Below are 26,445 nucleotides of genomic sequence, written 5' to 3' on the forward strand. Positions count from 1 at the left end.
CCCCTAACAGCAGGAAAGGCGGGGGGGAACCCTGACGAAGCCATAGGTGAAACGCGTTGGGAATGTTCCCTCTAAACTGTAGAGTCCTGTGAGCAAAAATCCTACTTGGTGAGCTACTGGGGCATTAAAGTTGTGAGCAGGTGATTTGGCTACTGCATAAATTAGTTTGCTCTGGAGCCATCCGTCCTGAGCTGAGACCAAAATGAGTGAGCCGGAGGCTAAAAAACTGTGAGCTAGCTCTCACACTCACTCAGCTTAGAGGGAACACTGGAACTTGGGATCAAGAAAGAATAATAATTAAAAGTTTTTTCTACGCCTCGATATGTTTTTTTTCTTTTCTGTCGCTACTGCTGGTGTGACCCTGATTCCTTCTCTACCCTTTCCCCTAAGCCACGGAGCCCTCCTTCGTGCAGGCAGACAAGCGGGCCAGCTGTTGGGGAGACCTTCAGCAGAGGTGCCTTCCCACAGCTCACGGCAGGCCGAAGGGGAAGGAGGGAGGCGCCCGGGGACGATGCCAGCTGACAGCACCCGCTTCCAGAAGCTCGGCAACGCCAGGAGGCGTCAAGCTGTCAGCTGCAGGAGGCAGGAGACCAGGGTGGGGGGCGCTGGCCGCCTGGGCAAAGCCAGTTGCCTGAACTTTCTGGATAATCGAGTGCCCGCTTTGACTCTGACCGCAATGTTCCCTCTGAGCTGAGTTGGCGTGAGCCAGCTCACAGTTCTTGGGCCTCCGGCTCAGACATTTTTGCCTCCGCTCAGGGAGGAGGGCTGCAGAGCAAACTAACTTATGCAGCAGCCAAATTGCTCGCTCACAACGTCGATGCCAGGAGCTGACAAAGTAGGGTTTTTGCTCACGAGAAGTCCCCGCAGCTGAGAGGGAGCCCTCGGCCTCTGACTGGTTGGGGCCGTGCCCTTGGTTTCCACATGCCCTCCCGGTTATTACCTTGATCTCCCCAATGTAACTTGCTCGTATTGCAACCTCTTTCAGAGATGTGAACAAACAGTATTATATAGTCTTTATGTGGGTGGCTGGAAGTAGCAGTCAGCGGATGCCGCGTCACGTCGTCAAATGTCAGCCTCTCGGCCGTTCAGAGGGTTGATGCCCGCAGAGAGAATGGAGCTGGCAGAACCGTGTTTAGCAAGCGGGGGATGCTGAACTTCTGACGCCCATATTCGGCCTGCCTGCCATGAGGGAGCCACAGGGGCACATCCATTGTGTGCTGAAGGGCTGTGGGCTCCTCCTGAGTTGGACGTGCAGGTCTCTGGCTTAAAGAAGGGATACCTGGTAATAGGTAGAAAGGGACAATGGTTCTCTGCCTCTGTCACCTGAATGTTTAAGACTCCTTTTATTTTTACAACTAAAGGTACTCTAAATTAATAGCAAAACACACTGGGAAGGACAAAATCCCAAAGTGACTGCAAAAGAGAGAGAGAGAGAGTTTTGAGCAGAAGATATTTCTAATTAATTCAGCTGAAGTAGCAGTTTGCTGTATCACACTATTCTGAGAAGAAAAGAAAAAGTGGCAGACTTCAATTAAAACCCATATGCCTCTTCCTTGCTTGCGGGTCACCTCCCGCCGCTTACCTCCCTCCCTCCAGCGTGCAGGACTCCAGATGAGGGGTCGAGAGCGGCTCCTGGGGGGTGGGTCGTGTGTGTGTGTAAAGACACAGACGTCATCGGTGTGGGGAGTGGCAGGAGGTCTTTGGCTTCGGAGAGGTGCGTGGTGGCGGCGGGGGGGGGCTTGCTGTTGTCTTAACTAGAAGGTAAGTTCCTCTGAGAAATGCCTTCCACTTTCTCCCCAGCAATAAGTCATAACACACGGAGCAGTCGGTTCTAGCAGGCGCCGGTTTCGGGGCTCCTCTTCGCAGCCTCCCGACCCCACCCCCAGGTGCGCTCTGAAGCATTCACCCGGGAGGTGGGGGGAGAGAGAGACAGAGAGATAGAGAGAACCGCTTAGCAGGTTTCCCGGAAACTCCACCCAACACTAGTCCTGGGCTCCCCGCCCACGAGTCCTCCTCCTCTCCAGGCCCTGCCTGGAGGTTGGCAACCCCTAATTGGTGGGCACAGGGGGGTGGGCGCCAGAAGGTAGCCTCGCCTAGTGTACAAAAAACCTGGAGCCGGCCCTGAAACCATGGTGTCAAGCTTTAGGGTTAATTCACACATGGAGAGGCCCCAGGGTGGCATTTGTGCATGGCAGCGTATCGGTTTAAATTCATGAATGCAGGATTCCAGGAAGGAAACCCCACTGAGCGGAATGGGACTTACTTCTGAGTAGGCATATTTAGGCTTGTCCCCACAATCAGCTCCACTGTGGGTGTTTCTCTCTGCCCCCTTCCCTGCCCCTCTTCAGGATAAAGTCGAAGGTCTGCGAGACGACCTTTACCTTCTGTCGAAAGAGAGTCTCCGGGCGATGCTGCGTGTCGTCCTTGAGCACACAGAGGATTTCACCGACTCCGCCTACACCAGCCATGAGAACCGGGAGCGCATCCTGGAGCTCTCCCAGCAAGCCAAGTTGCAGCTGGAGCAGCTGTTGTCGGCATGGATGTGTGCTGTAAGCTGATCGCTTCCTCGGAAATGGATACACTTCAGGGTCAATTTACACAGAACCCTCTACGAGATAATAACAGTAGTGTTCCACATGAGGAGAACGGTGAAGACGACGGTCATCCTGGGGGTTGTGCCTCCGCCCGTGGTCCAGGGTCTCTTTGGATGGCTGGTTGGCTTCCTCTCCTCGTGGGGACTGAACAGCCCCAGCAGAAAAGGGCTCAGGCTCCTGCCACCAATGCTGCAGCTGCTCAAAACAGGCTGCGCTTTTGCCCCCACGCACGTGTGTGTGTGTTGCATTGCACTGTCTAGGGGGCCAGCTGGCTGCGTAGTGAATCGCGGGGAGCATCACGTCCATAGAACAGCAGTGTTGGAATCGTGTTGTGATCCGAAAGGGGTGGGCTGGGGGGGGGGCAGAAATGCACATCATCAGTGTTCCTAAATCCCCACTGAGGAGTTCCTGCAGGAGAGAACTGGCAGGAGAGTTCAGCCCGTTCCCCCCCCCCCCCCAATACTTGTTGCTCCGCTCAAAGCTTTGTAGAGCCCTCTGATGCACCCATAACGCTTCTCCCTGATGCGGTCCTGTCGGAGGAGGCTCCGCAACAGTGCATCTCCCTCTCCCTTGCCAGTACGGAGCTCTTCTTGGTCGTGGGTGGAACAGCCGTGTCTTAAGCTGCCTGTGGGGACACCAGAGCAGAAGCTTCATGGCTCAGTCTGGTAGAAACGCCTCTTCTTTTTAAATGGGACCCGGTTCTCGTTCAGTGGAAACGAACACCCTGCTTTGCACCGCCCACTTAGCAGGAGTTGGGTTTTAGCTTTACGGCTTAATCAAGGATCTTCTTTAAAAAAAAAAAAAAGTGAAATTTTGGCTGAAGAGCTAAATTGCTTGAGATTAATTTATTTTGTGGGGTTGGGTCGTTTTGTCTTTGCAGCAAAGTCAGAAGAGGAGGGACGCCACAGAGGACATGGAAGTAGCCCTGTTGAAAATGTGTCAGTGCGTGAACGAGCTCCATCGAGAAGTAGGTGCCGTCTTGTCTAATGTGTAATATGTTTGGGGGCTTCTTGGACTTTGAGATCTGCAAATTTTGGAAAAATAAACAGTTGGCAGCAATACGGTTGTCAAATACTAGTTTCAGGGCTATTTTTGGGCAGGAACGGAGTTCCATCTGGCTCCCGAGTTGGCCACACCCAGCAAGAACTCATTAGCATAATAGGCCACACCCAACAGCAGGAACTCATTAGGATTGGCTACATTAGGGGTGTGTGGCCTAACATGCAAAGGAGTTCCTGCTACAAAAAGAGCCCTGGGTTTTGACAACAAACAAGGTAAACAAGGAGCAAAAGGTGGGTGTGGCTGGATGACCACACTTCTGGTAACATGTGGGTGTGGCCTAATGTGCCAATGAGCGGTGCTGTCAGGGGAGTGGCCTTATATGCTAATGAGTTTCTGGTGTTGGGTGTGGCCTATTATGCTAATGAGTTCCTGCTGGGCTTTTTCTACAAAAAAAACCCTGACTAGATTCCAGCTAATTGGCTCTGCCAGGCCGCGCATGCGCCCCCCCCCCCCGTTACCCAAGTAGCAGGCAACGGGCCTGTCTTCTGGGCAGAAATCCAAGTTCCTAAGTAAATGTTAGGAATTTGGCTTACAGTGAATCTTTTGTGCTTTTTCGTTAGTGTTAGGGAGTGGTGTTGGCGGTAAGTAGGTCTAAGCGCGTGATCAGGGATGCCTGTTGGAGCCCCACGTAACGTACTCTGAATTTACCTAATAAAAGGAGTACAATAAACATCCGTAGCTCAATGTTACCATTAGCTCCTCTGTGCTTATTTATTTGCATCACTTGTACTCCACCTTTCCATAATGTTTCCAAGGCATTTAAAAAATGAAACGCACATGCTGAAATGTTCAAAGAAACCTGGAAACAATATAAAACACCACAGACGAAAATGCCAACAGCCAAGAGTAAGAGCTAGTTCAATTCTCAAAAGCTTGGCAAAATGGGAATGTTTTCAGGATGCTTCCCAAAGGAGGGCATTCCAGAGTTCTGGGGCTACCAGTGACAAGGCCCCCACTTGTGGTTTTGTGATGCCTGTAACTTGGCGTTCCTCTCCTTCCTCTCCTTCCTCTCCTCCTGTTTGAGCTTCTGCTTCACTCGGTGTGTATCAGCAGGGACCAGCACAGCCACTCTTTGTGAGGGGTGCTGAGGGTACTCTGTGCTGATGTGATCCATCTTGCATTATTGTTGTTCAGTTGCACAGTCGAGTCCGACTCTTTGCGACCCCGTGGACCAGCTCCCGCCAGGCCTTCCGGTCTTCCGCCGTAGTCTGAAGCTGGCTCAATTTCATGTTCGTTGCATCTATGACACTGCCTAACCATCTCATCCTTTGCCATCCCCGTCTTCCTTGACCTTCGATCTTTCCCAGCATCAGGGTCTTCTCCAGTGAGTGCTCCCTTCTCATTGGGTGGCCAAAGTATTTGAGCTTCAGTTTCATTCTCTGGCCTTCCAGGGAACAGTCAGGGTTGATTTCTTTTAGGATGGACTGATTTGATCTTCTTGCAGTCCCAGGGACTCTCAAGAGTCTTCTCCAGCCCCATAGTTCAAAAGAATCTATTCTTCGGCGCTCGGCCTTCCTTATAGTCCAACTCTCGCAGCCATACATGACTACTGGGAATACCATTGCTTTGACCATGCGGACTTTTGTTGGCAGGGTGATGTCTCTACTTTTTATCATGCTGTTTAGGTTCTTGCATACAGAAGCTAAATTCTGTGACCTGTGTCAGTGATGTGTACTTCTGTCTCTTCTTCTGACTGATTTATTCTAGCTTTGCTAGGAGCCAGGTGAGGCACCAACACAGTGCCGCTCAGCACTGAAAATCTTGTTCGGCTGCCTCCCTGCCCGGATAGTAAAGGTAAAGGTAAAGGTTCCCTTGCTCGAAAGCCAGTCGAATCCGACTCTAGGGTTGCGGTGCTCATCTCCGTTTCAAAGCCGAATAGCCAGCGCTGTCCGAAGATGTTTCCGTGGTCATGTGGCCGGCATGACTAAACACCAAGGTGCATGGAACGCTGTTACCTTCCCACCGAAATGGTACCTATTTATCTACTTGCAATTTCTTGCTTTCGAACTGCTAGGTTGGCAGGAGCTGGAACTAGAGACAGGAGCTCACCCTGTCTTGCGGCACCCGGGTCTTGAACTGCTGAACTACTGACCTTCCACAGCCTGCAGTTCAGCGTCTTAACCACTTGAGCCACCGCAGCTCCCCCTGCCCGGATACTTTCAAGCATATCTTGGCCATGAGAGCTAGAAACTTGAAAAAATAAAAATGAAAACTGTGATTTTCAGTTGAGGGTAGGAAGGCGTTCTGCCTGGAGCATGTGGGCTTCTCTCCTACCCATCACCCCTGGGGGCAGGAAGTAGGCCGGTCTTTCTGTCTTCAGGTGGGAGGGGGCGCCCCCCACCCAGTCCTCTGTTTTTCTTCCTCCCCTGTGAGAGCGGGCAAGGAGGGCACTCTGCGGGTTTCTCCGGCTGTCTTTCTAGGGTGCCTCTCTTTGTCTCTTGTCACCTGGCGAAGGGCCCTGGATGGAGCCCCCTTCCCCCTTGCCAGAACTCACAAAGCAAACACAAAGCCGCTTCTGAGCCCAGAGCGTTGAGCAGTGAAACCTTCTCCTGGTTTGAATTGGCAAGGGAAAGGGTCAGGAGCTGTGAATAGTGAGGGATTGTGTGTTTTATTCCGATGCCTCCGGTGCAGGTTCAGAAGGGGGGTGGGGGTTGCCGAAGAGTGACCCTCCACCCACCCAGGAGATTCAGGGGCTTCTCTAAAAAACCCTAAAAAATGGAAGAAGAAGAAGAAGAAGAGATTGGATTTATCCCCCACCCTTCACTACCCAGAGGTGTCTCAGAGTGGCTTACAAATTCCTTTTCCATTCCCCTCCCCACCACAGACACCCTGTGAGCAATGTTCCCTCTAAGCTGTGGAGTCTTCTGTGCAAAAATTCTACTTTCCGAGCTGCTGGCATTAAAGTTGTGAGCATGCGATTTGTCTGCTGCATAAATCAGCTTGCTCTGGAGCCATCCTTCCTGAGCTAAGGCAAAAATGTGTGAGCCAGAAGCTGAAAAACTGTGAGCTAGCTCACGCTAACTTAGCTTAGAGGGAACACTGCCTGTGAGGTAGGTGGAGCTGAGAGAGCTCTTGACAGAAACTGCTCTTTTTCAAGGACAGCTCTTATCAGAACCATGGCTTGCCCAAGGTCATCCAGCAGCTGCGAGTGGAGGGAGTGGGGAATCAAACCCGGTTCTCCCAGATTAGTCCGCGCACTTAGCCACGACACCAAAGCTCTCTGCACCTAAAAGCTGAGCAGTCTAAAGTTCTCAAGGGAAATGAGGATGACGACCATCAGGAAGGCAACCCTGAGGTATTTCCCAGAGCCAGGGATGTGGGATCCGTTTCCCCTTTCCCTTCCTCCTTCAAGACCAAACTGTAGAAGCTATGGTTCACTCCAGCTAGCCAGAGACTGCGTTTGGAGCGCGCAAAACTCTTCTACTCCTTCCCAGCCAACGTGACTGGGCTCCTACAGGTCCCCGTGGTGGATGAGCACCTCAGTGACCAGCTTGGCCTCAGGTCAGGGGCAACCCAAGGACAGGGAGGGCTCCCTTAAGGGCTCCACAGGTAGGCAGAGTGGCACAGCCCTGTGCTGATCCCACGAGTCCACTCAAGGGAGTTTCCAGGAGCCCGTGATCGTCCTTCTAGCTATTTTCACAGATGAGAGTGCGTGGCTGCGTTCGTTTCTAATCCTGGCCTAGACATTGTGGAGCTGCCTATGTGAGCCGTGACGTCAGCAGCCTCAGTGCCCAGAAACCTATGGCTTAGGAATTGGTCATTCACACTCCCACCGAAGCCAGTCTAGCTTCTTGGTCTCTCCTGGGGGGCAAACAGTTTGAAGATCAAGTGGATGAAATCCTTCTCCGATAAGCCAGATGGCAAGAAACTAAAATTCTGCAGCAGCCAGGCCTCTCATACCCACAGAACACTTCTAAGGTTCTGCAGAGATTTCCGGAGGTCAACTTGCAACAAGCCACGGCGAGGGCACAGAGCCTCCCATTAGGCGCAGTCAGCGCCTAAACCATCTGGCCGGTCCAAGGGGCATAACCACAACCTGTGGCATGGCTGACGCTGGGTCACAGCCTGGCAGAGGGGTGCGCCTGCAGCCTCTCAGGCCTGGGAGAATTCCACTTCAGACAGGTGAGTCATCAACACAGCCACACGGCGGTACTGCCAAGGGTGTCTTTACCTCCCACAGAACCTACCCTCACCAAATTCCACCCCCATATATCCTACCCTCACGAAGTTCCACTTGCCACACCGAAATCAACACACGAGCGATGCTATTTCTCCTCTACTAAAAATAAATGCAATAGAGCCTGTTCCTTGGACACAAAGGTGCTGTGGGGTCTACTCCGTCCTTTTTATAGTTCTCAAAAAGAGCAGAGGGTGGACCTCAGGTTTTTCAAACAGTTCCTGAAATACAAAATAGTCTCGATAGAAACTCTCCCAAGTTATAGCCTTCACCCAGGGGATTTCATGGCATCGATTGATCTCGCAGAAGCATTCCTACATGTTCTCCACTCTGTACCCTGGGATGCATTGGCCTCCTTATCTAGACAGTTTGCTCATCAGGTCATCGTCCAGGTCACAAGCTCTTCAGAATGTGGCCATAATCCTACAGGTATCTGGACCAGCACGGTTTCCTCACGAACTTCAATAAGAGTCACCTTCGATCCCTCTCAGGCAGTTCTACACCTGGGAGCAATAGCAGGCTCAGTGCAGAGCAAACTTCCCCAGGACAAGGGAAGGAAGATTATGCCTGCAGCTCAAAGGGTGTGCTCAGCCCACTCAGTGGATTTGATGCTTCTCGCGCAACTGCATGGCTTGGCGACAGCGGCATGACGCACCTCCCTAAGGCCATTGTCCTCAAACGGCACCTTCTCAGGTAGAGGTGAAGTTGTTCTTCTAGCAAGATCCTAGAATGGTGGTGATTGGAGGATCCTCTGCTCAGGGGCGAGCTGATGCAGGTGACGGCAGATGTGCAGATCGCCACTGGTGCCAGTCTCTCGGGCTGGGGAGTCCGTTGTTCCTTGAGTCATGTTGAAGGTACCTGGAGTCCTCTAGAAGTATCAGCTCTTTGGAGCTTAGGGCTGTCTGGTTAGCTCTGCTGCACTTTCAGGATAGAATTCTGATGGCAAACGTCTGCATGAGGACAGGCAACACAACAGTGAAGGGACGGGTGAATTGTCAAGGGGGGACTCCCAGCATTCCCCAGCAAGAGGCAGCAGAGTTGGTGAGGTGGGCAGAGAGTCATTCCTCCTCCTTAACAGGATTGCGGAGAAAATTTTTTGATGATGGTAAAGGCAATATACAGTAAACAGCAGGCAAAAATAATAATAAATGGTGACACATCAGAAAATATAGATATAAATAAGGGTGTAAGACAAGGTTGTTCTCTTTCCCCTCTTTTGTTTATTTTTGTTTTAGAATCTTTGTTAGATATGATAAGAGATTGTAAACAGATTAAAGGACTACGAGTTTGAGGGGAGGAATTCGAAACTTTAGCATTTGCCGATGATATAGTATATATAATAGAGGACCCACAAATATCGATGGCTCCGCTTTTAGAAATACTAGAGAAATATGGTAAAGTAATGGGATTAAAAGTCAACAAAGGTAAAACAAAGATTTTAACAAAGAATTGTGATGTAAAAACAGTAGAATATATTAAAGAGACTTCGGATTACGAAGTAAGTAAAAAAATGAAATATTTAGGGATATATATCACAAACAGATGTAGTACTCTTTTAAAAAACAATTACATGAAAGTTCTGACAGAAATAAAGTATGACTTAGAGAGGTGGAAAGAACTACAAATTTCTCTTTTAGGAAGAGTTGCAATAATTAAAATGAATGTGCTACCACGTATGATATTTCTTTTCCAGAATATACCAATCATAAAGAATTTAAAATTCTTTAAGGATTTGGATAAGATAACTAGGAAATTTGTATGGCAAGGTAAAAGGTCGAGAATAAAATTAAAATATCTGCAAGATACTATGAAAAGAGGGGGTTTGGCACTACCGGATTGGACATTGTATTATAAGGCTACTGCAATTAGTTGGATTACGGATTGGATTAATTTAGAGAATAATAGATTACTTAAACTTGAAGGCCATGATTTGATGTCAGGTTGGCATAACTATATATGGTACCAAAACAAGATGCCGACAAGTAATTGGATAAGAGATGCTTTATATAAGATTTGGAAAGAAGTTAAAAATAAACATTATGAGAGAGTACCGTTATGGGTTTCCCCAACAGAAGCCTTTGTAAAGCCTTCATTGTATGTAAAATACCAAAAATGGAGATACCTAGATTTATTGGACAACAGTGGCAACTTAATGACAGAAGATATGTTGGAAAAACATAAGGTGAACCTAACCTGGTGGGGAAAGGTGCAATTAAAGTCAAGATGGGTGAAAGATAAGAAAATAGGCTTTTATAGTAAGGTTTAGATGAGATATGGATTAAAAATAACGAAGAAGTTATCAGTAAAATTTATAACTTCTTATTGGAGTATAAAATGCAAGATGAATGGGTGAAGCCAACAATGGTATCTTGGGCGCATGATATAGGACGAAATATAGAATTAGAAGAGTGGTTTAAAGTGTGGACGAGAAATATTAAATATGTTAAAGCAAGTAATTTTAAGGAAAATTTACAGAAGATGTTCTACAGGTGGCATATTATGCCAGATAGACTTAATAAAATTAACAAAAAACAATAAAAAACTGTTGGAAGTGTAAGGCTAATACAGGCACTTTTTACCATATATGCAAAAAAGCGAAAAAATATTGGAAAACTATTAAAGAGATCATTGAAGAAATTTTGGGAATGGAAGTACAAAACAAACCAGAAATATTTTTGTTAAGTCTTTTGCCAGACACGTATAATAGAACAGAAATGTATTTAAACATGCATTTGTTGACTGCAGCAAGATTACTTTTTGCAAAATATTGGAAAGATGAAAATATACCAACAAAAGAGGAATATATAAGGAAAATCTTAGAGGTTGCAGAAATGGAAAAATTGGTATTTGCCATTCAAGATAAAAATGAAAAGGAGTTTGAGAAATACTAGAAAAAATTGTATGAGTGGTTATAAAAATATAAAGAAGTTGAATAATATGGTATAACTTGGTGTAGTTAAAAAAAGGAAGATTCTCTGTAAAATTTATGTTGTAATAGATGTAAGGTTTTTTGTTTATATTTGGTGTTGTGGTGAAGTGCGCGGACTCTAATCTTGGAGAACCGGGTTGGATCCCCCACTCCTCCTCCACTTGCGCCTGGCTGGATGACCTTGGGCAAGCTACAGTTCTGACAAGAGCTGTTCTTGAAAAAGAGCAGTTTTTGTCAGAGCTCTCTCAGCCCCACCTACCTCACAGGGTGTCTGTTGTGGGGAGGGGAAGGGAAAGGAGTTTGTAAGCCGCCCTAAGACACCTTCGGGTAGTGGGGTATGAATCCAATCTCTTCTCTTCTTCTCTTAAAAAAGAAAATAAATTAGCAAAAAAAGAAGAAGAACATGCTGTCATTGTGGAGGGGGAGGGAGGAGCCACTATAGGTCGGGGGGGTGGGTTCCTGGGAAAAGGCCTTATTCTGAGAACCCCACACAGGTAAGGTTGCCCAGTTGTAGTAAGGAGCTATTTAGCGGTACAATCCAAAGCTGAGTTACATCCTTAGGAATCCATTAAAGTCAGTGGGCTTAGAAAGGTATCACTTTACTTAGGACTGCATGGAAATATTGGGCCACCCATTACTAAAACAGGTGTCGTTTCTCCCCCCAGCCCACTCCCCCCCTCAGTCCCGCCCTTGTTCTTTCTTGTTGCTCCTTACGTACCAGTTTTCCATATTATTCCAGCACTGCCGCAACAAACAATTAACTAGCCTGCTTGCCTGTTGGTCACTGTGGCCTTTAGTGGGGGGGAGGGAGGGTTCCTCTTTCCAAGTGTTTTGGCTAGTCACCTGGAGGCAGTTCTTACTTGCACCCAGCAACTTGGAAGACTGCTGTTTGCGCGCCTGTCCTAACCAGCAGGGTTTCCCCTCCCCCTCCCTCCTGATCCCAAAGCTCCACGGTGCAGCCACCTCCGTTGCCGCTGACCTGCTGAAATATCATTCAGATCACCTGGTCTTGAAAGCGCTGAAAGCCTCTGGAGAGGAAGGAAACATCGAAGCCGTTGCGGAACACAGCTGCAAGCTCTCCGAGCAGAAGGAGCAGTTGCTTGAAGTAAGTTGGAGTCACATTTGTTCGTTTGTCTGCCCTGTGCATTAGGGCAGCCTGAATTCTGCTTATTTGGGGGTGCACCTGCCTGTGTGTGTGTGTGGGGGGGGGAGTGTGACCTAGGTGCAGTGGCAACTGTTGGCAAGGAGGCTGACTCCGGGGTCCTCCTTGGCCTCCTGGATCCTTGGGCACCTTGGCTGAGGTTGGTGGGAGAATGTCAGGAGGAGGAGAGTTTGGGGAAGATGTGCCGAGTGGGGAAGAATTAATTATCCCCCCTCTTCATTCACGTTTTTCTTAATGTTTGGCAGACTTATTCTTAGAGATCCACAAAATGTCCAGCTTGAAGCTGTCTTTGTGGATGCGGTTGGTGAACCAGAAGAGCTTTCTATTTGGCATCCATACCAGAATGTTGCATGTGATTCACTGGCCGTTCTGTAACTGGTTGTTGGGGTGTTATTTTGTGTGTTTTGGTAGCTGTGTCGTTTGCTGAGGCACGTCTCTGGGATGGAGCCGCTTGAAATCACTTGCCTACACGCAGAAGACACTTTCAAGGTGACTGGGCCTCAGGTGTGTGTCATCTTTCACTGTTTTTGGGTAGATTTGTTTCATCAACTTCTCTGTTCTGCACTTGATCATTCAGATGTGTCGCAAGGAAAAGGCGCATTTCTCCCTTCTTATATTTCTGTATTTAAAATACTTACATTCCACACGACTCAAATCATCATACATAAATTTAAAAACAAGAGCACTATCACGCTGATGGGTAGTGCATAGATAAGAGGAAAGAGACCTGCTTCCTCTGAGGCCTGTGCGAGGTGGGTGGGGGCTTCCCTCCCATCTTTGGGTAGCCCACTCCACAGGGCAGGCTGCAGCCACAGAGGCAGCCCAACACTCAGTGGCGGTTCTTGCTGACGTAAGTGGGGGAACGACCAGTAATCCCTGGTCTGATGACTGGAGCTACTTCGTGGGCCTATACGTGTGGAGGTGGCCTCCCAGTCTGTCTGTGGCCACTGTCTCTGCCACAGATTCTTCTCTTCCTACAAAATAACAGGCCATGGTTAATACCACTTACAATTGTCACACTAAACTGTGGTTAACGCGTACCTGGAGGAAGAGCCAGGAATTCGCTGCAGAGAAGGGAGTTGCCAACAGAAAAAAACACCCCAAAAAGCAAGGGCAATAGAATCACTGCAGAAGAAACTGATGGGTGGGTGGGGCATAAGGAAGCTGCTTCCTGATTTGCAACCTATGGGGAGGGGCCATGGCTCAGTGGTAGAACATCTGCTCGGCATGCAGAAGGTCTCCGGTCCAATCTCTGGCATCTCCCACGGATGGTAGGCGATGTGAAAGACCTCAGTCTGAGACCCTGGAGATTCGCTGCCAGTTTGTGTAGTATCCATGTGCCAGGAGCCAGCCAGCCTTTGACACCAGTCTGGAGCTTTCATTTGGCCTGGGTGTGTGAAATTGCCTCCTCTCAGGTTAGGCTGCTGATATGTTTATACTGCGGTTGTCGACTCTCTGGCCGTCGAGAGCAATGCTCCCTCTGAGCTGTGGAGTCTTGTGAGCAAAAATTCTACTTTGAGAGCTACTGGCATTAAAGTTGTGAGCGAGCGACTTGGCTACTGCATAAATCAGTTTGCTCTGGAGCCATCCTTCCTGAGCCAAGACAAGAATGTATGAGCCAGAGGCTAAAAAACTGTGAGCTAGCTCACACTAACTCAGCTTAGAGGGAACACTGGTCGAGAGCCTTAGGCAGCCGTGTACCCCGGTTCCGCTCCAGAGATACCAGGGGCTGGGGTGGAGATTGTATCCTGCAAAGCGTGTGTGCCGCCACTAATCTACAGCCTCCACTGAAACCCAGTTCTGCCAACACTCCACCAAATCTGTCCCAATGGCACAAATTGAATTAGGCTTCCTGAGAATAGTGTTGTTCTGATCCTACGAGTGCTGTGTTAAGAGATACACACTGATTTCGTGGATATTATGTCAGTAGCTGTCAGGCTTCCCAGGCAAGACACTCAATAACGTTCCTTCAAAAGTTTCAGTTTATTGAGAGCGAGTACTCAGGGCACCAGGAACACTTGTGTGTCCGGAATGGCGGGCTAATGATTAGAACCTTGAGATATACCCCCTTCGTACATGACCCCCTGATAGAGTAAAGCCAGTAGGCAAGCACCTGAAGACCCGGGCAAAAAGCAACGGTTACATTCCCAGCGGGAAAAGAGGAGCAAGCAGAGTAAAACCTTCAAGGACACTGGACAGATAACAGCGCGCAGCCTAAGAGGAAAAGGGGATGGGAGGAGGGAGACAAGGAGAGAAACCCACACATTCCAAACCATGGCAGCCTTAGCCCGTTTGGTGTAGTGGTTAAGTGCACGGACTCTAATCTGGGAGAACCGGGTTTGATTCCCCACTCCTCCACGTGCACCTGGCTGGATGACCTTGGGCAAGCCATAGTTCTGATAAGAGCTGCCAGTTCTGCCACCACTCTACCAAATCTGTCCCAATGGCACAAATTGAATTAGGCTTCCTGAGAATAGTGTTCTTCTGATCCTACGAGTGCTGTGTTAATCTCCTCCTCCTCCTCCTCCTCCTCCTCTTCTTCTTTGCTGACAGTAGCAAAACATCTTTGGGACAAAGAGTAAGCAGTAGCACCTTAAAGACTAACAAAATTGTGATCAGCTGTGAGCTTTTGTGAGACACTGCTCACTTCTTCAGATACAGCTAGAACAGAGGTGCCGAACTCATTTGTTACAAGGGCCCGATCTGACATAAATGTCACTTTGTTGGGCCAGGCCATAAAAAGTAACACAAGGTACTAGAGATATAAACTGCATAAAGATGGTTTCAGATGCCAAATGGCAATAGCAGGCTTGATTGTATTAGGTGTGATATGCAGAGGGGTAGTAGGTGTGGAGATACCGGCATTGGTAATGAGACAGGAAGCCTAAGTCTCAATTTGGTCCATGAGAATTCAGTCCAGGAAGATGCAAAAAATAAAAGAAGAAGTGAGCAGTGACTCAGCAAAGCTCCTCCCCTGCCACAGATTTTATCAGTCTCTCAGGTGCTCCTGGACTCTTAGTCTTTTCTACTGCTACAGACAGACTAACACGGCTACCCATCTTGTTCTGTCTTTGGGACAAAAGGGACATTAAATTAGGGGATCATTTTTAGGAGGGCTCCTGGGGAGGAACTGTTTGATCCATAGCTGCGACATTGCACAGTGCAGTAGTGCACTCTTCATTTAAGCTCCGTTTGTTTTTCTCCTGCAACTGAAGTGATGGCTGTGCTTATAACAATTTGTGAAACTGGCCTGGAATTTGATTCCTTATGATTAGTAATAGACGAAAGTGGGTCGTCCCCCCCCCCCATCAACTAGAGCTGTTTGCTCAGAACAGTTTTGCGCCAAGGGCTGCCTTCTCCCTTTGTGTGTGGCCAGGTTTGCCGAGCGAATGCTTCCCTGGCCCCTCTTGACATGAATGGGATGCTCTGTGGGCTTGGCCTCCGGGGGTCGATGATGCGGGTTTAGCCATTTTTTGTGTGCCGTGGCAAGCTCTGCTTTATTCCCTTCAGATAATTTCTGCGGCAGAGACCTTGACACTCCATCCTTCCAGTAAGATTGCAAAAGAGAACCTGGAGGTGTTCTGTGAGGCTTGGGAGTCTCAGCTGAGCGACATGTTCCTGTTGCTAAGAGAAATCAGCGATGTGTTTGAAGGAAGACGAGGTGAGAGAGCTCTTCTTAGATACAGGCAGCCTACTGTCCTTAAATACAAGCTGCCAGTTTACAGCACTCGCATATTTTGAATGTGGCAGCTGTCACACAAACGGCATCTGAAGAGCTAAGCGACGTCTATCACAAGCAAGCTGCTTAAATTAAGAAATGCCAATGTAGAATTGTTGACCACTTTATGCAGCTCCATGGGTACATTTATTTATTTACTTTATTTATAGTTTGCCTTTCTTGCTGAACTTGAGGCGGGTGACAAACCAATGCAGAAAAAAATGCATAAGATGCTCATTAAACAGTGAAGTGAGACTAGATTACAAAATTAGAAAATAGGGCAATAATAGCTGGCATGATATAGCATACCATAAAGCAATGCAAAAACTGGATTCCAAAAATGAGAAAACTAGGGGTATGCAAAAAAAATAATTATTTCCAGATTTAGGTATATTGGACCTGAAAAAGTATTGGTGTTTCCCGATGTTCCTGAATCCCAATATCAATATGGTATTTGGATTTGGGATTTTTCAGGAATCCTGAATTTTCTCACTCCATTATACTCAATGGGGAATCTATCCAGGGGTATCCAAGGGTCAGGGCAGATTGTTGAAGTAGAGGCACAAAATTTGCAGCATAGCTGCTGGTGCCTCTCCTCAGAAGAACCCCCAAGTTTCAAAAAGTTTGGACCAGGGGTCCAATTCTGTGGCCCCCCCAAAGAAATCGCCCCCATCCTTCATTGTTGCTAACAGAAAAAAACACCCAAAAAAGCAAGGGCAATAGAATCACTGCAGCAGAAACTGATGGGGGGGGGGGCATTTTTGCAATCCCAGCAAAATTAATGCAATGCACAGAATACCCAGCAGTACCTGTGGAATCACAGAGTGCTCAGCAGAACCCAGTGCCATTGTGGCAACGCCAGCACCACAATGAATCCAAGCAAGGAGGGGGTTTGGAATCCCAGCAGAACCAGTGCAGTATATAGTGCCCAGCAAAACCCAGTGCCATTGCGGCAATGCTAGCTCAACAGGGTTGATGTGGAGCACAGGATCACTCTCCGATCAAGGAGAGGAGGTTTGCAAGCCCAGCAGTTCAGTATACAGAATGCCCAGCACTATGGCACTGCAAGCTTAAAAGGACTGATCTCAGTGCACAGAGCCACAACAAATCCAAGCAAGGGGCAAGGAGGGATTTTGAAAGCTCTGCACAAGAAAATGGGAAGGAAACACAAAGGAATGCCCCCCCGTGAAACTGACAAGAGCAGGATGAAAGCCATTGAAGCCAGGAGACAGAGAAACAAAAAAGAAAAAAACAGTCCCCGAGAGCCCCTGCAATGCTAGCTCCCGATCTTCCCAGACAATCCCAATATCCTGGATTATTATTTTTTTTACTTTCTAAAGAATGCTGGATATTTTTGGAATGCTGAAATGTACCTGAAAAATACTGAAAAGGTATTTCCAGGTATATTTTTTTGGCTCTGTTGTATCCGAATGTGCGCCCCCTAGAGGAAGCAGTGCCATAAGGAGAAGGTGATACAGTTAGTGCAATAAACTGCAACCCTTTCTTTCTGATGCGCATGTTCTGAGCAATGATAGAAGTGTGGAAGTCTTCCTTCCCTCCTCAGGGCAGATGTAGGCCCTGAGGAGGGAAGGAGTAAGGCACATGGAATTTAGTGGAGTGAGTTCCAGGCAGAGCTGCGTTGGATTGTTGCCCCGTAGTCCCATACTCTTTGGGGACGGGACCGGACACCTTAGAGATGGTTAGGATTGGTCTGTGCTCCTGGGTTGTGCGTCCACCCCATTTCGGGAGGGACACAACATCACATCGCACTTAATGGTGTGGCAGACACTGATGTACCTGTGGGGCTGAGTAAAGCATAACATGGCTCTTTCGTTCTGACTTACTACCCAGATGTTCTCCAGCCTCCTGTATCTTGAAGGGAGACCGGGCCCCTCCGTCATTTCAAAGATGATTTTGAAGTGTTAGTGCTGCACTCTGGCTGACGTGGGGTGTTCGAAAGAGAATCGAGTTTTGGCATAATGATCTCAGTGATTTGTCCTTTTTCAAATTTCAGGGAAGCCATTCCCCCCCCTCCAACAGTAGGGAAGCCCCCATGTGTTGGCGTTTTGAAGGGAGACTGGGCCCCTCAGCCATTTCAAAGATTATTTTGAAGTGTTGGTGCTGCACTCTGGCTGACGTGTGGTATTCGAAAGAGAATCGAGTTTTGGTATAATGATCTCGGTGATTTGTTCTTTTTCAAATTTCAGGGAAGCCACACACACACACACCCAACAGTAGGGAAGCCCCCATGTGTTGGCTGTAGTATCCCAGCCCACTAGATAGGATTTTGGGGTGCACTTCCCCCTTTCTGAGGGGCGCCAGGCAGGGGGGGTGCTGCGGGGTGAGCTGGGGAGGGGGGGCTGGCATTGCAGAAGCAGGGGCCGCCCATCTTATCACCAAGGAGCCCATGACAAGGGTCCTGAGGAGCCTCGAAGTTCTTCATAACACTGTTTTTGAGGAATAAATTGCATACTATGTCAGTCTTACTTGTTATGGACGTGCAGCCACAAGTTTTCAGGCAACTTCAGGGTGTGCTTAGTAAGTCAGGCTGGTTTAAACCCTTTTTGTGTATGAGGGAGTCATAAGGAGGCCTGCCTTCGGTCTGACCTGAACTTTCTGTTGTTCCTTCAAAAGAAACGCACTCTGCTTCTCTGTCTCTGCTCTCTCACTCTGCTCACTTCAAAATGTAGTGAATGTAGCTATTTGATTTTTGAACTGCTGTCCTTTCTGCTTGGATGGGATCTCTCTGATGGTTCTTCACAACTTGCACCCTCTTTTCTGTGGCTGGTAAGTCACCTGGTATTTGTACAGCATGTAGCAAAAGAAACTTTAAAAGAACCCTGTCTCTCTCAACGCCGTTGCCTGAAGCAATGCAGTACATTGGTCAAGAACGTAAACTGACTTTTCATTTCTATCATATGATTTTCTCCTGAAGAGCTTCTCTTTGGCCTTTCTGTCTTGTGGAGGAGACCTTGTTCACTAGACTGTGCATTCTTCATGTTACGGGAAATGGAATGTTTAATGCATTGATTCACATGCGGCTTTTTATGGTAAACAACTCAGGGGGGGAAACGTTAGATTTGACATTAGAAAAGAGTCCAGTGGCAATCTTGTGTTGTGGCAGGGGAGGCGCTTTCGTGGGTCACGGCTCACTTCTTCGGATAACACTAGAACGTGAGTCCACCTGCCCTACACATTTGACTTGACATGAGACAGATGCAACGTGTATTGCTGTTACAAAGTTGCCAGTATGTCTCACGGCCCTCATATGGGCGGTCTCGTTGTGGACCCCTCTTCTTATGAGAGCAAGATTTGCCCTTCTTGGGACCCCCTCGGCCGAAGCGTGGGATCCTGTGGATCCATTCGGCTCGCGGGCGCCCTTTTCTCCAGCAGCAGGAGCGAGATGTCGTGCGTCAAGCCCTCTCCTACCGGAGGGAAGTGCTTTCTGCTAAGGGAACGGCTCTGCAGGATCCAACCCCAACATTATGTGTGGGGGCTCAGTACAGAAGACCGAGGCCACGCTTCCAGAGTAGTTGGTGGCCGGTTTGGGAGCAGCGTTCTGCTGCAGAAGGGAGGGAAGCCAGCTGGGAACAAGTGCCGATTGGCTAGTGTCTGCAACGATTCACACAAGCCTTCCATTCCCAGGACAGTTTTGAATTTCTTTTCTCATTCTGTATTCAGAGTGACAGATAAAACAGATCACAGATCATAATTTGCCTGAAGTATAAAAGAGGGGGCAAACCGAAACAGGTTTCCGTTTGCTGGCGGGGAAGCCTGTCCCATAAGTTGCAAAGCCTCCTAGGCTGCCATCGGGGGTGGGTCGGCAAGAACTTGCCGTGGCACCTGCCTTCGTGTTACATTTGTTTTCACCTGGACTTGCACACAGGGAGATTTCTCCCCAGATTTCCAAATTCACTACAGCACAAGTCTTTTGTGATGTTAACACTTGCATGGACGGGAGGAGACCGACACTGGTGCTGTTGTAAAGTACACCGCACTGGCCAAAATTCTCCCTTCCTCATCGCAGAGCTCCCAGTTAATCTCTCAGCAGCACAGCTCTCCGTTTGGCTGGGGTCTTCCACGACACAGCGTATTTGCTGTAACAATCTGTGTAGCCTAAACAGGGTAATTGTTAATCGTGTTATGGAAGGCCCTTTCCCCAGCCTTCGCTGTCACAAATTAGATCTCCTGTCTAGAGAGACAGATGTTTGCCATTTCCTACCTGTTCAAAGCGGGAGATGTTTCCCCAGCCCTCCTTGGACTGATAACCTCTTCTTTGTTGACGTGGTGGTAGGCTCTGGATCTAGCAGGTATTTATAAGGACATATTCAAATACAAACATTTGGGTGGTTTGAAGAACAGGAAGTGAAAACTAAGCACTCTTTGGAAATAGCATCATGAGAACAGGGTAGTGGGGAATGGTTTCCCAGTCTCCTCTGGGTTTTTTGCATCTTGATTCCTGAATTGTATTTAAAAGCACAACAAGTTTGTTGGGCAAGAGTTTCTTTGTTCTCCTTTCTAAGCCCTTCGGCCTTCTTTTTTATGAAGCTTCCGTCTGTGTGATCAGACAGGGGTTGCAAATTCCATGCTGAATTCTCAGGCACACAGGGGCCGGGTTCGGATTGGGACTATGGTGCACAAGGAAAGGAGGCTTATACCCGTTCCCGGTCTGTTTTCCAGACCTGAAATAGTCCCGCAGAAGTTGATGCTATTTGCCATATTGGCGAAAAGTTCATCCCACACCTGAGTGCCTGTGGTTCCCTAGTGGGGCAAACAGCCCCCCCCCGGGGGGGGCTATTTCAGGACAGGAAAATGGCATGGGAGGAAAGCACAAATACCCACTCCCCACATGGCGCAGTCTTGAACAGGATTGGGCTCCTTGCACCTGGGAATTGATTTCCCAGTACAGAATTTGCAACTCACGTCTGACGAGACGGACTAGGGGAGACACATAACGTGAGGTTAGACACACAGTGGGGAGCACAAGTTTGGTTGTGGCAGACGTGCTTTCTGCCTACAGTGCAGGGTGGGTTTAAGGGTTTTATGCGAGCCGGGACCCAACTGCCTCAGAGGAAATGTGTAGAATGTATATTTTGATATTTTCCCTAACCTTTCCGAAGCACACATCTTCTTAGAAGTGTGTTTTCCCCACATTGATAACGCAGCAACACACTTTGAATTATATTATATAAAATTTACCAATTAAATGCTGTTTATTCTACATAGACTTAGGAAATGTCACCAGACTATGCAGCTAAAAATCCATTGTGTGTTTTTGTGCATTCATGAAATGGTCTAAATGTTTCCTTAAAGGAGATTGGGGGGGGGGGGGCTAAGCCCTCTCAATTAATTTGCTGTATTTTGGATGTTTGTACCATAGCAAAGTGATTACACAACAATCTTGGAAGGGATAATATAGAACTTGCAACATGGAGTGCCATACAGTAGGATCCAATTATACTTCATTCCTCTCTTGACACTTGGTCAATTCTCCCAGCCTCTTTTGAGTAAAGACTTTTTCCTGCTGTATCTGCAAGGGAAAAATAGTTTTGCACGAAAGCCAATGTGTGGCTGTCATATCCTATACAATACTTGGGTCGACTGATTTATCGTGCAGTGGGGGGATCGGGGCCCTTTCCTTAGAGCAAAGGTCCTCCGCTTTGGCCTGCATGCTAGGAATCATGAGGGTGTCAATAAGTACCTGAAGGGAGGGGATGGATTGTGGTTGCCTCAACACATTCCTCTTGAAGAGAAAGAATGTGAAGCAACACCTTCCACCCCGGTACTTCTGAACACTTCTGGCTGGCCACTTAAAACATGGCTGTGAGCCGGGCTATTTTTGGGCAGGAACGCACAGGAACGGAGTTCTGGCTGGCTCCCGAGCTGGCCACACCCAGCAGGAACTAATTAGCATAATAGGCCACACCCAACAGCAGAAACTCATTAGGATTGGCTACATTCGGGGTGTGTGGCCTAACATGCAAAGGAGTTCCTGCTACAAAAAAAGCCCTGGGTGTTGACAACAAACAAGGTAAACAGAATAAGAAGGGAAAGGTGGGTGTGGCTGGATGACCACCCTTCGGGTAACATGGGGGTGTGGCCTAATATGCTAATGTGCTGTGCTGTCATGGGTGTGGCCTAATGTGCTAATGAGTTTCTGCTGTTGGGTGTGGCCCAATATGCTAATGAGTTCTTGCTGGGCTTTTTCTACAAAAAGAGCCCTGGGTGAGTCTCCGTTCTGCCAGAGTGCAAATGCCTTCATCCAGCCCTGTGTGAAACTCTGGCGAGACTATCCTGGGAAGGAGCTGGGCGAAGCCAGTTGCTTTCCTGATCCAGTGAAATACACAAGACAAAATGAAGCATTTGCAGACCCCATTGATTTGAATAGGAATGTTGCAATCCTCTGTTTAGCTTCCCATTTAAATCGATGAGGTTTAAAGCACTTCAGTTTGGAGCTGGCTGGTCCCTGTGACTTGCTTAGTGGCTCCATAACTGTCTTAGGCTTCGCATGTCCCACACAGTCCGGCCATCTTGCTCAAAGGCACAACCGAGTCTGTCTGGCTGCAAGAAATGCCAACTTCTGTCTGGCTGCAAAAGCCAACTCAGCGGAATAGGTCTGAGCCCTCCCATTTGATTTCCCTTTGGCAATAGCACCAGTCTCCACTCCCGTCAGGGCAGCTTTGGTCTTGCAAGGAGCGGCTGCTATCAGCTTCCCCATCTGAGTGTTAAATTGGATTTCTGGAGAGCAAAATATTTCACACCCCCCCGGACCGGCTCTGAATCACCGTGCTTGCGGAATCACAAAACGGGCCCCACCCCCTTCTTTGCTGTGAGACACTCTGGAGTGTCACAAGTACAAATATTCTTTGCTGAGAGTCAAAGTCGCTATTGGCCATTTCTGTGCATTCCTGCTTGGAAGGAGGCTGAGCCACTCCCGCAGAAGAGGAAACATTTAGTGGGCTAGGCCCCCTCCCTCTTGCCCCTTAATTTACAAATTTCTATATTTTTACAGTAATGTAATTTTTTTTTAAAATGTCACTTTAAAAATTCTGTGTTTGATATGGGGACTGTGATGGAAAGAAAAGGTATGTTTTTAACAATGCTTGTGAAAGGAATGCTCTCTGTTTTTAATGATGGCTCTCGACTGAGGAGCAACCTGAAATGTGCTGGACGCTTTCTAATAAACCAAGTGTATTTTTACAAGGAACAGTCTGGCTCAGATTTAATTTCTGGATTTCACGGGCAAAGCAGGAGTGCAGCTGGTTTTGTTGTAGCACCTCCCCCTTTCTTGGCTTCCTCCTGTGCTGCATCTTCCCCACACTTGGCCCTCTTTCTTCCTTTCCGGCACATGTTCTGCCCTTTCTCTTCAGCGCCTTCACAGCCCTCAGCCTTCCATGGACAGAGGCCGGGCGAGAAGGAGTGGGGCGTGCAGTAGAGCCACTTCCACTGGTGGAACCCTCGTGAATTCACTGCCACAGGAAGTGGTGGTGGCTACAAGCACGGACGGCTTCAAAAGGGAATTAGATAGGCATATGGAGCAGAGGTCCATCAGTGGCTATTAGCCACAAGGTCTAGATAGGGGCTCTGGGGCAAGTGATGCTCTGTCTTCTTGGTGCTTGGCGGGGGTCAACAGTGGGAGGGCTTCTAGTGTCCTGGCCCCACTTGGTGGACCTCCGGAGGGCCCCTGGTATTTCTGGCCACTGTGTGACACAGAGTGTTGGACTGGATGGGCCTTTGGCCTGATCCAACATTGGCATCTCTCTTATGTTCTTATGTTAAGGGAACCAGGAAGCTGGAGGGGTGAGAGTGTTGGGCGGAGCTCTTGAGGACCCAGGCTCCAGCCCCCCCCCCCCACCATGGAAGGCCGCTGGGTGACCTTGGGCCATTTTGCCATCCTCACAGCCTCACTTACCTCACAGGACTGTTGGGAGGATAAAATCGTGTAAGCGGCGGAGGAGAATTATGTAAGCTGCTTTGGGTTCCCATTGAGGAGGGAGGAAGGCAGGGAATAAATGAAGCGTGTAAGTAAACATTCAGACTTCTGTGAGCAGTGTGGTAGGATACAAGCTCATGTATTGATCTGCTACCCTAGCCGTGCAGCACCAGGTGAGGCTCCTTTTCCTGAACCTGAACGGCATGGCCTAGAATCTTCTGGTATTGAAAACACGGGCCCAATAGACAGAATTTAGGTCGCTTATTTTCTTTCCTTGGTTGAACCAAAATGGCTACTGGTTTAGACAGACTTCTGGAGCAGCTGGGAGCCCCCCCCCCCCCCGTGTACAGATAAAGCCATGTGTGATGCTGACTGTGCCATTTGAACTTCCCAACCCAACACACCTGTTTCATACCTGGTGCTTCCTATATGAAGGAGAGTGAGAGAAGCACCGGCTGCCTCCCTCCGAGGAATGTAATTCTACCCATTTTTGTGTCCCAACCAGGCCTGTATTTTTAAAGATTTCCTCTTCTGTATCAACCATTCAAACCCCCAAGCTGGTAGTTGCCTCGCACGCTAACCCTCTTTCTGAGTTCATTGACCTGTCCCTCAAATGCAGTTTGTGAAGCATCTTGGGAAAATGGCATTCAGTGGGCCTGCCTATCAAACGTGTCCACTGCAGCTCAGGCGCAAGCGGGGACAGGGAAAGCAGATCCTGAGAGGTATGAAGCCCCTGAGTCACTGGGAGGCCATCAGAATCCCCCAGAGAGCCTGAATGATGTGGATGAAACCACTAATGCAGGGCAGGAAAGAGACCCAGCTTAGCAGGTTGCATCACCCACATGCACCCAGCTGCTACTGCTCCAGTTTGAATTTCGGACCAAGCCCTTGCTTTGTATGAATCCACAACAAACCAGAATCAGAAACCGCAGTTTGGAGAGAATTTGCCCGTGTGGGATATCTCTGAACTGAGAGACCACATAGCTGCAGCTGTAGAGGCTGCTGCCCCATAGAAATATGGGCTGATCATATAGTAAAAGGAAGCAGGGGGGGTGGCGGCTGTAAGCTGTGATTGGCCTGTACTTCCGGGACCACCAAATTAACCGAGACGGTTAATGCAGATTGTGGTTTTGACATCGTCTGAGCTGAGCCATAGTATTAGAACCCATCTGTGGAAAGGATTCTTCTGACGCTGTGATTCTAATGCTACCATTCAGCCAGAAGTAAGCATCTTAAAATCACATTGATTGCATGAGGGGAAACTTAAATGTGTGCTTAGCTCAAAGTCATGTTGGTTTCACTACGAGCCTAGCTCTTTCCTAATATTACAATCAAGGGAACGTAGCAAGTGCTTAGTTTGGGCTGGATCCTGCCATTGAATTAAATTTGGGCTGGATCCTGCCATTGAATTAAAGCAGAAGTAAACAGAAGTACCTTAAAGACTAACCAAATTTATTCTAACATGACTATCCCTGTCAAACTAGTATGTCTGTAAAACTCTTTCCCCCCCTTAGTATTCAAAACACTTCTCATATATTACCTCAGTAGCATGTAGAACAACACTGCAAGGTAGGCTATTAGTACAGAGAGTGAAGACCCACCCAGCGGTCTACGCAGCTAAAATGAAATTTGAACCAAGGACTTCCAAGCTCACAGCTCACTGCCTTAACTGCTATGCAAGTTCTCATGATGCTGACCTTTCTGCTGTAAAACCATCTCCCACTTTTTGGGTGTTTAGTGAAGTGGTGGTGGGGGGGGGGGACTTCTGTTCAGCTTTCCAGGCATTCAGAGAGACAGAAGACTGAACGGGAGCTGAACCTCCTGTCAGGTCCTACAGTCAAACAAGTGGAGCACAGTCTTCCAAGAAGCATATACTTTATTGTCAGTACTATTGGTCAGGAACACAAGCACTGTTTGTTGTTGTTGTTCAGTCGCACAGTCCGACTCTTCGCGACCCCATGGACCAGATCCCGCCAGGCCCTCCTGTCTTTCGCCGTCCTCTGAAGTTGGCTCAACTTCATGTTCGTTGCATCTATGACACTGTCTAACCATCTCATCCTTTGCCGTCCCCGTCTTCTTTGACCTTCAATCTTTCCCAAGCACTGAGTAAAAAGGGAAAGCTTACTGAGATATACAGAGTTCAAATGACCCGCCCCCCCCCCCCACACACCTCTCAGCCTGATTCCCAGGGCGGCAGCCGAGCTGGGAAACGAAACCAGTCACACAGTTGATTAATATGAAGACACTACAACTAGACAGTGGTACAAGGTTACAGATAACAGGAGAGGCAAGCAGGGAAAGGACTGGGGCACCCAATCCTACGCAGGTCAGGCGGGTGCCCCCTCAGTCCATAAGCCATATGGCAGCGTAGCTGACACCTCCCCTTTTTACTGAAAACCTAATGGCAGAGTGATCCTGGGTGAAGAAGAAGAATCCCTGCAGGTAGGTGACGTTGATTAAAGACGCAACAAAGCAGAAAGCAACCAAGCAAAAAGTTTAACGGCGCAAAGGGAATGTGCATGAACAATTTTGCCATAAATGTGTGTGTCGTTCATAGGAGAGAAGCGTGCATACCTGTCTCTGCCCAGGCCAGGGGTAAGTGGACCGCTTTTTTAGTGATGGTCTCCCTCCCACCAATGCCTCTGCAGTCGACCCCTCCTCCTTTTCTCAGTGGCAGCAGAGGAATGTCAGCCCTGCATGTCTTTGACAGAGAAATCTGCTTCCATTTCTGTATCCGCTCTCCAAATTGCAATCAAGATGTGGATCTGCATTTACGAAACCCGAGTCAACGCCACTTGCGTCCTGAGGTTTCCCCTCCTTCTCCCAGTCTGAGGGTCATTCAGACTTGAGACGGGGAAATCTCCGAGCCC

General features: G+C 48.4%; 1 protein-coding gene across 1 annotated transcript in view; it reads left to right on the plus strand.

Moving 5' to 3' along the window:
* Positions 1-26,445, plus strand: part of CTNNAL1 (catenin alpha-like 1) — a 55,579-nt gene that overhangs the window by 22,891 nt on the left and 6,243 nt on the right. Inside the window, exons 7-12 of the mRNA XM_015406427.1 lie at positions 2,349-2,549; positions 3,475-3,561; positions 11,709-11,867; positions 12,336-12,428; positions 15,435-15,585; positions 26,133-26,170. Coding sequence (XP_015261913.1) covers positions 2,349-2,549; positions 3,475-3,561; positions 11,709-11,867; positions 12,336-12,428; positions 15,435-15,585; positions 26,133-26,170 — 729 coding nt within the window. The remainder of the gene's footprint in view (positions 1-2,348; positions 2,550-3,474; positions 3,562-11,708; positions 11,868-12,335; positions 12,429-15,434; positions 15,586-26,132; positions 26,171-26,445) is intronic.

The sequence above is a fragment of the Gekko japonicus genome, unplaced genomic scaffold (assembly GCF_001447785.1).
Source record: "Gekko japonicus isolate JY-2015 unplaced genomic scaffold, Gekko_japonicus_V1.1 scaffold3303, whole genome shotgun sequence".
Lineage (NCBI taxonomy): Eukaryota > Metazoa > Chordata > Lepidosauria > Squamata > Gekkonidae > Gekko > Gekko japonicus.